The sequence below is a fragment of the Microplitis mediator genome, chromosome 6 (assembly GCF_029852145.1).
Source record: "Microplitis mediator isolate UGA2020A chromosome 6, iyMicMedi2.1, whole genome shotgun sequence".
Taxonomy (NCBI): Eukaryota; Metazoa; Arthropoda; class Insecta; order Hymenoptera; family Braconidae; genus Microplitis; species Microplitis mediator.
The window spans coordinates 22,208,471-22,225,004 of record NC_079974.1 but is presented as its reverse complement, the minus strand read 5'-3'; the positions used below and the strand labels follow the sequence as shown (position 1 = coordinate 22,225,004).

The 16,534-nt window shown below is 31.4% G+C and overlaps 3 protein-coding genes across 3 annotated transcripts; 2 read left to right on the top strand and 1 right to left on the bottom strand.

The window, feature by feature from the left end:
* Nucleotides 1-1,542: 1,542 nt before the first annotated feature.
* Nucleotides 1,543-3,406, bottom strand: LOC130670579 (serine/threonine-protein phosphatase 6 regulatory ankyrin repeat subunit B-like). The gene has a single exon (XM_057473994.1). It carries the CDS (start codon nucleotides 3,274-3,276, stop codon nucleotides 1,543-1,545), a length of 1,734 nt encoding a protein of 577 aa, XP_057329977.1. The 5' UTR covers nucleotides 3,277-3,406.
* Nucleotides 3,407-4,561: 1,155 nt separating this feature from the next.
* LOC130670085 (mitochondrial enolase superfamily member 1-like) lies at nucleotides 4,562-8,464 on the top strand. Its single transcript, XM_057473258.1, has 6 exons — nucleotides 4,562-4,788; nucleotides 4,873-4,975; nucleotides 5,038-5,153; nucleotides 5,827-5,981; nucleotides 6,061-6,644; nucleotides 7,931-8,464. The coding sequence occupies exons 1-6, from the start codon at nucleotides 4,711-4,713 to the stop codon at nucleotides 8,227-8,229; spliced, it is 1,335 nt and encodes a 444-aa protein (XP_057329241.1). The 5' UTR covers nucleotides 4,562-4,710; the 3' UTR covers nucleotides 8,230-8,464.
* A 3,364-nt stretch (nucleotides 8,465-11,828) lies between these two features.
* LOC130670578 (putative ankyrin repeat protein RF_0381) lies at nucleotides 11,829-13,574 on the top strand. Its single transcript, XM_057473993.1, has 2 exons — nucleotides 11,829-13,151; nucleotides 13,563-13,574. Exons 1-2 carry the CDS (start codon nucleotides 11,829-11,831, stop codon nucleotides 13,572-13,574), a joined length of 1,335 nt encoding a protein of 444 aa, XP_057329976.1.
* Nucleotides 13,575-16,534: the final 2,960 nt, after the last annotated feature.

The following is a 16,534-nucleotide window of genomic DNA, read 5'->3' as shown; positions in this document are numbered from 1 at the left end:
ATGCAGTATTATTAAGTCATGACTAGGTGCGATGACACAATAATGATGTTAACTGACATAGAACGGTGTAAACTGTATGGTTTTTTTATTATAATATTAAGATACTGTAAAAGTATATTGTGAAGGAGTCCGTATGTTTTTATTATAAATTTATTTAGAACGACGAGCACCGAACTACTCGAGTGGGATCCCGCTGCTGCTGCCTGGCACCATAACTTCCTCTCCACCATATTTATCTTTTCTCCCAATAAATTTTCCTCTTATAAATGAAAAAAGAACATATTTGTAATAATAATTAATAAATTAATTACCGGCTAAAGATTTTTATAAATTTAAACAAGTGGCGGCAAAATTTAAATTATCGTAAAGTTTTAAATAAATAAATTTTACTAAATCATTTTTTATTTTTTAAAATGAGTCATTTTACACGGTAATTATTATGAGTTAGTACATTATAATTAGATGTCATAAAAATAATGATAATTGGGTACTATTTTTTACTCTTTTTCTTTTTCTTTTTTTGGGCTACTGGCCACGGGAATCCGCGACATTTCAAAACGTCCATTATATTATGACAAGTATGGTACGCATTTTTCATCACCTCTTCATTGAAAATGTCCATTGTAAATCTAGATTTACCTCCACTTCGTTTAGTTTTTTTCGAACCGTTTCCTCCATTATTATTAGCTGCCGTAGTAGCTGCTCTCCCAGGTTTAGCTGTTGTACTGCCATTGTTACTGCCATTTTTTTTTTTACTTTTTCCCTGACCTGGCATTTGTAATGTTTATTCCATACCTCAATGAATAATAGCATGACAGCTTAATAAAAAAATTATCAAACAATTAGTACTTGAAAATAATTGAAAACTCTTACGGTATTTTTATTTTTGATCTCTCAGAAATAAAATTCGTATATATATTTTCATATATATTATAATATCAATACGTAAAAATTTGTATCATTGTTACATCAATAATTTTTAAATCAGTAAAATAAATCATCTGGAACTTGCGCAAGTGAAATTCCATGGCGTGAAAATTTAAAAGCAAACTAAAAAAGTTTTGGTGAAATGTCTGAAGTAATTGCGCGACATTGGCTTTTTTTGAAATTTCAAACTAAAAAAATCTCTCAAAACAATTTAAACTGATGATGAAAACGTACAACTGATATAACTTCTTCTCATAATTTCTTGTCAATTTATTATTGAAACATGTTTAGTTTTTTCAAATTATAATTGTCGTATAGAAGTCCGAATTTCAACAATTTTTTACTTTTCATACGATTTGTACAAACTAGTTTTAAGGGTAAAGTTTTTACAACCTTTCAAATCATAGTTTTATAATTTAGAATAATTCGAAGTTGAGAATTTTAAATTATTTTGATTTATTTCAAATTATAATTTTATGATATGATACAATATGAAATACTTTAGATTCTTCAAATCATTTCAAATTAGATTTCTTAATCAGGGAAAAAAATAAAAAGATTTAAATAATTTTAAACATTTATTACAAAATATATTTACATAAAATAAAATCAAACTTAACAAATTATCTCGTTACTACAAAGATTTAAAAAATCTTCTAATTCTTGATTATTGAAAGATGTTACGATTGCTTCGCAACAGTCATACTGTAAATGAGTATGAAATAAATCGAATACTATTTCTCTACTCTTTTTTATTAAGATACCTCTTTTGATGGCAGCTTTCCAACGATCTTCAATAATGTTATAATAGATAGAATATTTAGTGATATAATCACTTACACATAAACTCCGGAAATCTTCCTGAAATGAAAGACTTACTAAATCTGCCATTTTACAAGTCAATACATGCCACAAAGAAAATTTAGTATTTCCAATCGTCATTAATTTTAAATTTCTGATCTGATTTCCGATGTCGTTTTTATAAAATTCGATCTTTTGTGCGTATTCTTCGAGGCTGCCACCGTGAAGTGAAGAGGAGTATATTGCCGATAATAATTCTTCTTTCACTGGGAAACCAATCATATGTCTACTAATTATGTAATACAATAATAAGCATTTCGAATCATCAAAAGAATCCTTAAGCTGTGTAATGTATACCAAATCCTGTTGGTTCCATGGGGGAATAGCTTCCTCTATTAATTTTGTAACCTCAATAGCTGCACAATCAATTTTCCGCCAATCAAAATTGGTCTTATAGAGTATAAATTCGAGGATACTTCGATATCCATACATACACGTGTAGTGAACAAGTGAATCAAAAGATTTATTTGATAGAAACTTTACATTGACGTCAGCTCCGGCAGCGTATAAAAGTTCTATTATTTCCAATTTCTTGTCGAGGCTAAGAAATTCTTCATTATCATAATAACTAGATTGAATATTGGCATTTACGACAATGTAAAACAAGACCGGTTCACCATAAATATCTCGATCGTTGGGGTTTGCACCTCTCGCCAAAAATGATTTAACCAGCTCGGGATCATTTGCTTCAACAGCGTGCATCAATGATGTTTTATTCGTCCTCGTATTTAAATGAATATCAGCTCCATACTCCAACAATAATGCTGTCATTCCGTCGTTTTCTATAGCGATCGAGAAGTGTAACAGCGTTAAATCCATATCCTTCCACAAAATATTTTCGTCCCATTTGTTACGAAAAAATTTATTATTAAATCGAAGATTTACGTCTGCGCCATTTTCCAAAAGCAACGCCGCTACTTCAACGAAGTTCTTATATACCGCGAAGTGGATTGGATGGTAAACATCGGCGCATTTTGGAGTAACACTTGCGCCATATTTCAATAGAACATTTACACACTCAATTTTATTATTTAAACAAGCAAGATGTAGCGGCGTATATCCAGTTTTTGTTGGTCCTTTTAATACAGAATCAAGACGTGCTCCGTTATTAACGAGAAGTTCAATGATTTTGGGATGTCCATACTGGGCTGCCACGTGGAGTGGAGTACGGCCGTTTCGTCTTAAATCATTAACATCTGCACCTTGGCGAATCCGCAGCTCGACCAGTTTAATATCGCCAACTCGGGCGGCATATTCAAGTGATCCTCCAACTAAATAATTATTTCTATCAATCAATTCAACTCCGTATTTCCTTAGCGATTTCGCAATTTTTCGTAGTTCGTTCTCGACTGCCGGCCTTGAAACACGATTTTTACTTGAGATCACCGAAACTTCTGATTCATTTGAAATTTCCATTACCTCGGAATTCTCGCCTTCATCTCGAACTTGATTACTTGAAGTTATATCACTGTTTGTAACACTCGACATATTTTCAATAATAAGTTTTATATAATAGACGATATACGTACAGGTTAATTTTTCACTAATGGAAAACACGTGGTCTTCAATTGATGGAACTGTGCTCTACTGTAGTGTACTGTAGTTTGAGGCAAGTAACTTATGGTTCAGGTATTTCCGACCCCCACCCCTAAATTTTCATCCCCACCTTAATAGAAGTTATAGGCTACATTTTGATTCTTTATTTTATAAAATTTATGAACTTATCAGTAAAAAAAATCTATTAGACAGAAAATTAAATATTTTATTCCGTACAAAATATTTATCTAGTTTATTGTTTAAAAAACACAGTTTATTTACTTCAATTCTTTAAAGAAACCTTGAAATTCACTCCGGAGCGGAGTTTTGAAAATATTATTAATAAAATATAACTCCACATAATAAAATCGAAGTAAAAATTCGCGTATTACATTATTGATCAGCTGATATGCACACACATTCACACATACATATTTAGGCACACACGCACACACCTGCACACACCTGCACACACACATGCACGCAAACACACACTCGCACACACACTCGCACACACACACACACACATATTGTTTAGCTGTTTCATATAAATTTATTTAAGTATTAAAACTCCGGACCGGAGTGAATTGGGAGTGAAATAAAATCCGCGTCACTCCGCAATCACTCCGCTAAAAAAAACTCCCAATTCACTCCGCATGCGGAGTGATTTTTTTTTAAACTTCGGAACTCCGAGTGGCGGAGTGAATCCGGAGTGAATTCGGATTTTATTTCACTCCCAATTCACTCCGGATTTTTTACAGTGTAATGACGTCTGTTTTATGATAAAAAATATTAAAAATTTTTTTTCTTCTGTTGTCTCCAATAAACATGTAAAATATAATTTTTCTTCATGTAAATTACTTAAAAAAAAATTAAACTTAATCAAATTCGTTTAAAATCCAGAAATTTTTTTTTTACCTTTTTTAGGGGGTACCCCACTTTGCCCGCAGAAATGAAAAATTTTTTTTTTCAACGGTAACTGAAAATTTCTTCTATTTACTTTGAATGTCATTAAAAAAAAAGAGATTTAGCGTATTTGAGTCCTCGAAAACTTGGTATTTCCTTAAGTGCCCCCTTTTGCCCCTCCCTCCCCTATATAAGCCTCACGCAAAAAAATCCTTAAATTATCAGATCCATGCTCCGTTTATATATAAATGTAAAAAACTTTAAATCGTTATCGTTATCAGTCACTCGGCATTCAAATAAGATATAAATATTTATGTACTCCGTTTATTATTATTTATTTTTAACGAGATGATAAAACGTATTATGTGACCAGTTTATTTATCACTTGACAAGTGTGTAGATGCAGACATTGCTTGTATTAATTATCAAGTTTAATTCATTTTTACATATATATAATTTCATAATATCAAAAGTAAAACAATGACTCGCATAGTAAAAGTTTCCGCTAAAGACATCCGATTTCCAACTTCTTTACAAGCCGATGGAAGTGACGCTATGGTAAATTAATATATTAAAAATCATCAAACAAATATATATATATATATATATATATATGTAATTATTTAAATTTATTTATTGCAGCACACAGACCCAGATTATTCTTGCGCTTATGTAACAATTAGATTAAAAAATGGACTTGAGGGATACGGTCTTACATTCACTCTTGGAAGGGGAACTCAAATCGGTTATTTTAATTTATATTCAATTATTAATTAATGATAATTTATATATTTATTTATTTTTTAGTGGTAAAAGCATGCGAAGATATTTTAAAAATGGTAATAAATAGAAATGTTTATGATATTTTTAATAATTTTGGAAAATTTTGGAGAGATATTACAAGTGAATCACAATTACGTTGGGTAATTAAATTTATTTACTAAATTAGTGCCGTGAAAAAATATCCGCGGGCAAAATAATAAGAAATATTAATAAAGTCTTTTCCCAGAGGGCAAATCGCCGTCGGGAATGATCGGGAACCAACGGCGATTACTCTCAGGAAACTTTATCTTAATCGTGATATGAAAATGTAAACAATATGATGATATATTTATTTTTTCTGCGGGTAATTTGTTACGGTATCAGGCGTTTTGAACTCCTGACAAAATATCCCCGACAAAATATCCCCATGAAAAGAAAGCAAAAATAGTGAAAAAAGCCAAAAAAAAACGACACAAAACTGGGGATATTTTGTCGGGGATATTTTGTCAGGTGCACAGAAAAAAAGAATTTCTTGGCGCAAGAAATATTTTGTATTATGAATTGAAGACAAAAAGTTTTCTTGGCTCAAGAATTTTTTTCTCGCCTAAAAAATTTTTTTCTTGTTCCAAGAAAATTTTATTATACCCCAAGAAAAGTTTTTTTTTTTTATAATACAAAAAATTTCTTGGGTCAAGTTAAAATTTTCTTAGAACAAGAAAAAATTTTTTGCGCCAAGAAATCCTTTTTTTCTGTGTGCTCAAAACGCATGGAACCATTTGTTACAGTGCAACTAAATTTTACATTTATTAAATGATTAATAATAAATTAATACAGTTGGGTCCAGAAAAAGGTGTAATCCAATTAGCGACAGCAGCAGTAATTAACTCATTATGGGATTTATGGGCTAGAATAAGAAATGTACCTCTGTGGAAATTATTATCAGATTTAACACCTGAGCAATTAGTTTCCACAATTGATTTTCGTTATATGTAATTATTTATTCATTAAATAACAATTCAGTTAATTTATTAATTAACAAAATAATTGATGGAAATTTTATTTAAATAGTACAGATTTAATTACACCTGAAGAAGCGATTGATATATTGAAAGAAAGGCAAGCGGGTAAAGAAGAACGAGAAAAACATCTACTGACCCACGGGTTGCCGGCTTACACGACTCAAGTCGGCTGGCTGAAATATTCTGACGAAAAAGTCCGTCAGCTGTGCAGAAAATACCTGAAAGACGGCTACAGATCCTTCAAAGTTAAAGTAGGCCGCGATTTGCAGGACGACATCAGGAGATGCGGGCTAGTGCGCGAGGAAATAGGAAGCGACAACAAATTGATGGTCGACGCAAACCAGATCTGGGGAGTGGACGAGGCCATTGAGTGGATGAAGCACTTGGAGAAGTTTAAAATTTACTGGATCGAGGAGCCGACTTCGCCGGATGACATTCTAGGGCACAGAAAAATAGCGGAAGCCGTGAGGCCAATGGGAATCGGAGTCGCTACGGGGGAAGCTTGCGCTAATAGGGTCATGTTTAAGCAACTGCTGCAATTGAAGGCCATCGATTATTGTCAGATCGACTCGGCGAGAATCGGGGGAGTCAATGAAGTTCTTGCTGTTTACTTCATGGCTTACAAATTGAAAGGTTTTTCATTTTTCGTAGTTTTTTTCTAATTATTATTTTTTTTTAGCTCTACAAAATTACGGAAATTTATTGAGTCCCCATACGGAAAAAATATATATCCGGATAGGGGAGGGTGGGGCAGAGCGGCCCCCCTGAAATTTTGACCAAAAAAAAAATTTATTTTTTTTCGACTAATTACTATAAATCCGATATGTTTGCGCATTTTTACCCCTACGCATGACATTTGGGGCAAAATGAACAAGCCCAAAATTTTGAAAAAGTGATTTTTTCATATTTTTATCGTCAAATTAAAAAAAAATTATTATAATTCCACATTTCTAGCCCTACGCATAACACCTGGGGCAAAATGGAGCAGCCGAAACTTCCGAAAAAATTATTTTTTCATATTTTTCGGCCGTTTCTTTATGTAAGAGGCAAATTTGGTCACTAAAAATTTATAAAAATTAAATTTTTTTTTTTAGTTGATAAATTTTTGAAATAAAGTAAAATTATAGAATTTTTTTTTTTTTTATTAAATAACAATTAGTTATTAAGTTAATCGAGAGTGAACGATTTTTTACGCTTTAAAAAATTTTTTTCGAGTAATATAAAACCAAAAATAGTTGTCAAGAGAAAGAAATACATTCTTAATGATGAAAACAATTAAAAAAAAAAAAAAAAACGAAAAAAAAAATTTTTTTTATCACTTTTTGAAGGAGGGCCGCTCTGCCCCACAAAAAAAAAAAAAATTTTTCAGAATTTTGGCAAAATGTCCATAAATTTGTTCGAAATAGGACAAAAGTAAAGTGATCTTATGGTTGAAAGCCACAAAAAATAATAATTGGCTTAGGGGGGCCGCTCTGCCCCACCCTCCCCTATATGTTACTTTAACATGTTGTGAGTGTTAAAAAAAGTTACATACGCATATGTTAAAAATAACAATTTTCCAAGAATTCTTTTGTGATGATCGACATTATTTTTAACATATTTTGTGTGTTGATTTGACAGTAACATATAAAAAGTGTTACTTTCGAATAAAATAACATTTTTGTGTGTTAAAAAATCAATCGATTGCGACAGTTCAAACAAGATAAATACTGGGTGTTAAATTGACACATAAAAGTGTTAAAAATTCAACACTCAGAATTTTAACACACGTTTTTTTTCTACTTTGACGATTCGTTTTTTACTGTGGAGATGATCAACTCAAAGATTTTCTTATACTAAACGATATTAAATGGAAGAATAATTTTTAGTTGCATAAGATATTTCTTATTGAATCAATAGTAATAAAATAAAACGATCAGTTCCAGTGTGTCCACATGCTGGCGGAGTCGGACTCTGTGAAATGGTACAGCATTTACAAATGTGGGATTACCTCTCCCTGAGTGGTATTACTGATAATCAAATAATTGAATACGTGGACCAACAACACGAACACTTTGTAAATCCTACAGTAGTCAAAAATGGACATTACATGCCACCAAATCTTCCCGGCTACTCAACAAAGCTCAAGGACCAAGCGATCCTCGACTACGAGTTTCCTCAGGGCAAAGAGTGGCAGCGGATGTTCAACGAAGGAATTTACCCCAAGCAGATCGACTAATTATTCCCACAAATAATAGTCATTAACATTAATCATTAATATCACATACTATACATTGCTAATTTACTTTTATCAATAAATAATTATTCAATACAGTAAAATTTAATTAAATTTAATCAATTAATTAAGGAAGTAAGGAAATGAAGTATAAAAAAAAATTAATTAATTAAATGCTAAATTACGCACAAAATAAAATATTTGCTTTCCTGTCTAATAGATTTTATTTTTTTCTCACTGATGCATTCATTAATTTTTGAAAATAAAGATTTAAATGTAGCCTATGAACTTAATTTTTATTAGGGTGGGGATGAAAATGTAGAGGGCGGAAATAGCTGAACTATATGCAAGAAACCTCAAACTCCAGTAGAACACATTTTCTCCAAGCTCTCCAAGTAACGACCACGTGTTTCCATTAGTGAAAAATTAACCTGTGCGTATATCGTCTATTCTATAAAACTTATTATTAAAAATATGTCGAGTGTTACAAGCAGTGATATTACCTCAAGTAATCAAGTTCGAGATGAAGATGAAAATTGTGATTTAACAGAAACTTTAAATAAATCAGAAATTTCAGTGGTTTCAAGTAAAAATCGTGTTCTACGGCCGGTATTCGAGAACGAACGAGGAAAAATTGCGAAATCGTTGAGAAAAAACAGAGTTAAATTATTTGTTAAAAATAAATGTTTAATTGGAGGATCGCTTAGAAATGCCGCCCAAGCTGGCGATATTAACCTGGTCAAGCTGCGGATTCGTCAAGGTGCCGATGTTAATGGTTCAGAGCGAATAAGTTCTCCACTCCACGAGGCAGCATGGTACGGCCATCCCGAGATCATTGAACTTCTTATTAATAACGGAGCACGTCTTGATCCAGTATTAAATGAACCAACGATAAATGGATATACGCCGCTACATCTTGCTTGTTTAAATTATAAAATTAAGTGTGTAAAAGTTCTATTGAAATATGGCGCAAGTGTTACCCCAAAATGCGCCGATGTTTACCATCCAATCCACTTCGCGGTATTTAGGAACTTCAATGAAATAGCGGCGTTGCTTTTGGAAAATGGCGCGGACGTAAATCTACGATTCAACAATAAATTCTTTCATAATAAATGGGACCAATCAATTTTTTGGAAGGACATGGATTTAACACTGTTACACTGCTCGATCGCTCTAAAACGCGACGAAATGGCAATATTATTGTTGGAGCATGGAGCCGATATTCATTTAAATACAAGGTCGAATAAAACATCATTGATGCACGCTGTTGAAGCAAATAATGTCGAGCTGGTTAAATATTTTTTGGCGAAAGGTGCAAATCCCAACGATCGAGATATTTATGGTAAACCGGTCTTGTTTTACATGTTCGTAAATGCCAATAATCAATCTAGTTATTATGATAAAGAAGAATTTCTTAGCCTCGACGAGAAATTGGAAATAATAGAACTTTTATACGCTGCCGGAGCTGACGTCAATGTAAAGTTTCGATCAAATAAATCTTTTGATTCACTTGTTCACTACACGTGTATGTATGGATATCGAAGTATCCTCGAATTTGTACTCTATAAGACCAATTTTGATTGGCGGAAAATTGATTGTGCAGCTATTGAGGTTACAAAATTAATAGAGGAAGCTATTCCCCCACAGGACCAACAGGATTTGGTATACATGACACATCTTAAGGATTCTTTCCATTATTCGAAATGCTCATTATTGTCTTACATAATTAGTAGACATATGATTGGTTTCCCAGTAAAAGAAGAATTATTATCGGCAATATACTCCTCTTCACTTCACGGTGGCAGCCTCGAAGAATACGCACAAGAGATCGAATTTATGAAAAGAGACCTCGAAAATCATATCAGAAATTTAAAATTAATGACGATTGGAAATACTAAATTTTCTTTGTGGCATGTATTGACTTGTAAAATGGCAGATTTAGTAAGTCTTTCATTTCAGGAAGATTTCCGTAGTTTATGTGTAAGTGATTATATCACTAAATATTCTATCTATTATAACATTATTGAAATTCGTTTAAAAGCTGCCATCAAAAGAGGTATTTTAATAAAAAAGAGTAGAGAAATAGTATTTGATTTATTTCATACTCATTTACAGTATGACTGTTGCGAAGCAATCGCAACATCTTTTAATAATCAAGAATTAGAAGATTTTTTAAATCTTTGTAGTAACGAGATAATTTGTTAAGTTTGATTTTATTTTATGTATATATATTGTACAATAAATATTTAATATAATTTGAATCTTTTTTTTTTTTTTTTCATTTCGTTGACTAATGTTTCATTCTTTTTTTTATAGCGTTAAGTCCTTTATTCCTTATTTATGGTAAAAATTCAGTTTTTTTAATCTCCCGATGACTTTTGTGCAGACCTTAACTAAGTACTTTTAAGAAATAAAGTTCGTTATTTTAATAAATGCAGTCTATTCTCCCCCACTATCAGATAATTCTTGAACATCCGAGGATATTCAAACGTCGACATCTGATGAAAACGCGATATTGCAAGACTTATATCAAAAAAATGGGGTGAAAACGATAGCTTCCCGAATTTTAGAATATTTGCAATATTCTTAGCCTGAATTTTAATAATTCTTCATTGCAACTATGTATTTTATTTATTATTTCAATTATTTAGTAGGGGAGGGTGGGGCAGAGCGCCCCCCCTGAAATTTTGATAAAAAAAAATTTTTTTTTTTCGACTAATTACTATAAATCCGATATGTTTGCGCATTTTTACCCCTACGCATGACATTTGGGGCAAAATGAACAAACCCAAAATTTTGAAAAAGTGATTTTTTCATATTTTTATCATCAAATTAAAAAAAAATGATTATAATTCCACATTTCTAGCCCTACGCATAACACCTGGGGCAAAATGGACCAGCCGAAACTTCCGAAAAAATTATTTTTTCATATTTTTCGGCCGTTTTTCTACGTAAGAGGCAAATTTGGTCACTAAAAATTTATAAAAATAAAATTTTTTTTTTTAGTTCATAAATTTTTGAAATAAAGTAAAGCTATAGAATTGTTTTTTTTTTTTTTTTAAATAACAATTAGTAATTAAGGTAATCGAGAGTGAACGATTTATTACACCTTAAAAAATTTTTTTCGAGTAATAAAAAATAAAATTAACATGTAGCCGATGTACTTAACCCTTTCCCGGTCAACCTTGAATCCCTACTCTTGATTTGAATCGTACGTCTTATTTTTAAAATGAGAGAGCTATAGTCTGTTTTCTAGAAAAGGGGCCGGAAAAATGGTAGAAGGGGGCGCTTGTCTACACTACTACAACTAAACTTTCACTCATACAGCCTTACAACGGACTTTAATTAGCTCTATACTACATGACTCACACCTAGACTCACCGGCACTCCAAGCCGGAAAAGGGTTCATCTTTATTAGGGAGGGGATGAAAATTTCGGGGGCGGTAATTGCTTAACTATAAGCAAGAAACTAACCTTCCTCAAACCTCAAACTACAGTAGCACATTTTCTCCAAGCTCTCCAAGTAACGACCACGTGTTTCCACTAGTGAAAAATTAACCTGTGCGTATATAGTCTATTCTATAAAGCTTATTATTAAAAATATGTCGAGTGTTACAAGCAGTGATATTACTTCAAGTAATCAAGTTCGAGATAAAGATAAGAATTGCGATTTAAATGAATCAGAAGTTTCGGTGATCTCAAGTAAAAATCGAGTTCCAAGGCCGGCAGTCGAGAACAAGCTACGAACAATGGCGGAATCGCTGAGAAAAAACGGAGTTGAATTACTTCTCAAAAGTAGTTGTTTAGAAGGAGGATTACTTAAATATGCCGCCCGATTTGGAAATATTAAACTGGTCAAGCTGCGGATTCAACATGGTGCAGATGTTAATGGTTCAGGACGAAAAGGCAGTTCTCCACTTCACTTGGCAGCCCAGTATGGACATCACGAGATTGTTAAACTTCTAATCCAAAATGGTGCGCGAGTCGATTCTGTTTTAACTGGACCAATAAAAAATGGATATACGCCGCTACATCTTGCTTGTTTAAACAATAAAATTAAGTGTGTAAAAGTTCTATTGAGGTATGGAGCAAGTGTTACCCCAAAATGCGCCGATGTTTACCATCCAATCCACTTCGCGGTATTTAAGAACTATGTTGAAGTAGCGGCGTTGCTTTTGAACAATGGCGCGGACGTGAATCTACGATTCAACAATAAATTTTTTCGTAACAAATGGGACGAAAAGATTTTGTGGAAGGACATGGATTTAACGCTGTTACACTACTCGATTGCTCGAAAAGACAAAGAAATGACAGCATTATTGTTGGAGTATGGAGCTGATATTCATTTAAATACGAGGTCAAATAAAACATCATTGATGCACGCTGTTGAAGCAAATGATCCCGAGCTGGTTAAATCATTTTTGGCGAAAGGTGCAAACCCCAACGATCAAGATATTTATGGTAAACCAGTAGTGTTTTTCGCGGTCTTAAATGCCAATAATCAATTTATTTATTACAATAGACAAGAATTTTTATCCTGTAATGAGAAATCGGAAGTCATACAAATTTTATACGCTGCCGGAGCTGACGTCAATGCGAAATTTCGATCGAATGGATCTTCTAATTCACTTGTTTACTACACGTGTATGTATGGACAGTTCAACATCACTCTATTTATACTTCATCATACCAATTTCGATTGGCGGAACATTGATGTTCCAACAATTATGGTAACAAAATTTATAGCGGAAGCTATTTCCCCAAATGATCGACATGATTTTAAATACATTTCATCTCTTAAGAAAAATTTAGATCTTTCGAGAACAGTATTATTGTACTACACTTTTAGTAGACACATGATTGGTTTACCAGTAAAAGAAGAAGTATTATCAGCAATATACTCTTCAGAGCAAAACATGAGCCAAGTATACTTCCCAAACAGAATCAAATCTATTACAAGAGACCTTGAAGCTGATATCAGATATGCAAAACAAACAACGATTGGAAATACCAAAATTTCTTTATGGCATCTATTGACTTGCAAAATGACGGAATTAATAAGACTTTCATCTCATAAAGATTTTCGGAGTTTATGTCTGAAAGATTATTTTGATAATTTGTATTACTTATATACCATAATTGAAATTCGTTTGAATACTGCCATCAAAAGAAATACTTCAATAGAAAGAAGTAGCAAAATAATGTTTGATTTATTTTCCAATCATTTACCGTACGATTGTTGCGAAACAATTGCAACATTTTTTAATGATAAAGAATTAGAAGATTTTATAAAAAATTCTAGTAATGTCATATTTGTGAACTTTGATTTGTTAAAGTTGATTTGTTAACTTTGATTTGATTTTATGTATATATATTTTACAATAAATATTTAATGTTATGTAACTCTTTTTGTTTTTATTTTCTATTTCGTTGGCTAATGTTTCATTCTTTTTAACTTCCTGCTAAGAAAATTGTAAATTTTCTAAAATTCGGGAAGTTATTGGTTTCGGTCCGATTTACGAAAATCGAATTTTTATTAATCTACCAATTATGCGCGCTGTTAAAGCTGGCAAAAGAAATTTGAACAAATAAAATTAGACTTTCAAGTCTGTATTTCCCCACACTCTCTCAGATAAATCTTGAACTATGTCTGCATAGGGCACGATAAATATACAAGAATCGTAGCAAAATATGAGACGAACAAAATTATAGTGGAAAATTTGACCTGTTCGCTACCTCAGTAATAATTTGAAAGTTCATATATACAAAAGTCATCAGGGATCACTAGTTTTAATCATCGAGCTTGAGATCTGCTTCTTATGACGTAAATATGGACAAAGAACTGATGACATATTCATTGTATATATAGCGTTTGTAATTCGCAGATAATTATCATTAACTGTTTGGTGTTAGAGTTGTAAACACTTAGATCTACTTTAATTACGTAAGACAATTATTATTTATAATTATTTTGTACACTGAGGGAACAATTTATTTGAGACAAATAAATAGATTTGTTTGACCGAACAAAATCATTTATTGCATTCAAATGAACCATATCTTGGTCTCCCGATGAAAAAAGATTTTATACAATTATATATAGACTATATATAAATTGGATAGAAAAAATGACCCGATCCAATTGTATACAATTTGTATAAAATTGTATATAATTATATAGACTTGTATACATTTTGTATAGAATTGTATACGATTTTTATACAGTTGTATACAATTGGATCGGGCCATTTTTCGTATATAATTTTATACAATTGTATAAAATCTTTTTTCATCGGGCTCAAATAAGTATTGATTGGGTCCATTCAAATATGGGATTTATTTGCCTGAAACAAATCTTATGTGGCTCAAATAAATTGTTCTCTTAGTGTATTAGTAAAATATTAAGTTTCAATAATCGCCAATATTTTTATTTTATCCAAAAATGAATCAAGAATTTATTTATTTATTTATTGATATTCAATGTCAAGTCATAGGCCAAATGGCAACATATTAAATACAGAAAAATTTTGTGCACAAACTGTAAATATACATAATAATATTCTAAATAATACTCATAATAATCAGATATAAAACAAAATAAAAAAGAAGAGTAACAATAATTAGTGAATATTAATTAATAATAAAATAGTTTTATTTGCACAACTATTAAGTCTTTTACAAATTTTTACATAATATTGTCTTTTCTTTTGATATATTTTTATTTTTTAATATATATTATTTATTTTTGGTTTCTTATCTTTCTTGCACGTCGCAGTCTTGGCATCCCACTTGCACCACGCTCCGTAACGCTGAGTTGACTCTCAGGATTTCCTCAATTTTCTTGAAGACCGTGCATATCTTTAAGTCTATGTCTCCTTTTAATTCTGCTATCAATTTTTGCTCTAATTTTTCATTATCTAGACCTCTCCGTTCATCTAACAGCTCTTTTTCCTTCTCCACCTCCTTATAAATTCCTTAGTGAATATTAATTATTTATAGGGGAGGGTGGGGCAGAGCGGCCCCCCTAAGCCAATTATTATTTTTTGTGGCTTTCAACCACATGATCACTTTACTTTCGTCCTATTTCGAACAAATTTATGGACATTTTGCCAAAATTCTGAAAAAATTTTTTTTTTTTTTTGTGGGGCAGAGCGGCCCCCCTTCAAAAAGTGATAAAAAAATTTTTTTTTTCGTTTTTTTTTTTTTAAATTGTTTTCATCATTAAGAATGTATTTCTTACTCATGACAACTATTTTTGGTTTTATATTACTCGAAAAAAATTTTTTAAAGCGTAAAAAATCGCTCACTCTCGATTACCTTAATTACTAATTGTTATTTACTAAAAACAAAAATCAATTCTATAATTTTACTTTATTTCAAAAATTTATCAACTAAAAAAAAAAAATTAATTTTCATAAATTTTTAGTGACCAAATTTGCCTCTTACATAAAGAAACGGCCGAAAAATATGAAAAAATAATTTTTTCGGAAGTTTCGGCTGGTCCATTTTGCCCCAGGTGTTATGCGTAGGGCTAGAAATGTGGAATTATAATAATTTTTTTTTAATTTGACGATAAAAATATGAAAAAATCACTTTTTCAAAATTTTGGGCTTGTCCATTTTGCCCCAAATGTCATGCGTAGGGGTAAAAATGCGCAAACATATCGGATTTATAGTAATTAGTCGAAAAAAAAAAATTTATTTTTTGGTCAAAATTTCAGGGGGGCCGCTCTGCCCCACCCTCCCCTACATAATTAATTTTCTCACTTAGAGATTTATAATAAATTTGATTCATAATAATAGTGAATAAAATATAAAAAGATTTAAATACGACCTATTTGTAATATCAACCTATAATAAAAATATCTAATAATTTTTAATTCTTCGTTTTGCCTTATATAACATTATATATGTAGACAGACTTGACATAGAATCAGAGATCAATTGATAATAAATATATTATTTTTGAATACTTCTAAAGGACTGTGTGAGTTACTTTTTGTCGCGTCAAATTTTAAATATTAAAAAAAATTTATATAATTTGATTATCTTGCGAAAAGATGTCTAATATTTTTTATAAAACTTTTATGGTACAGACAATAATTTATTTAAATAATGATTTTATTTTTCCAGGATCAAAAGACCAAAATGTCGAAAGTAATTTTATTATTATTGTCAATTTTCTTAATAATTGGCCTCTATACTGATGCAGTTGAAGGATGCGTAGGCAAATGGGTGAGTAAATTTTTATTGGTGACTCGTAAATACACTGTAAAAAATTCGCGGAGTGAATGCGGATTAAATCCGGA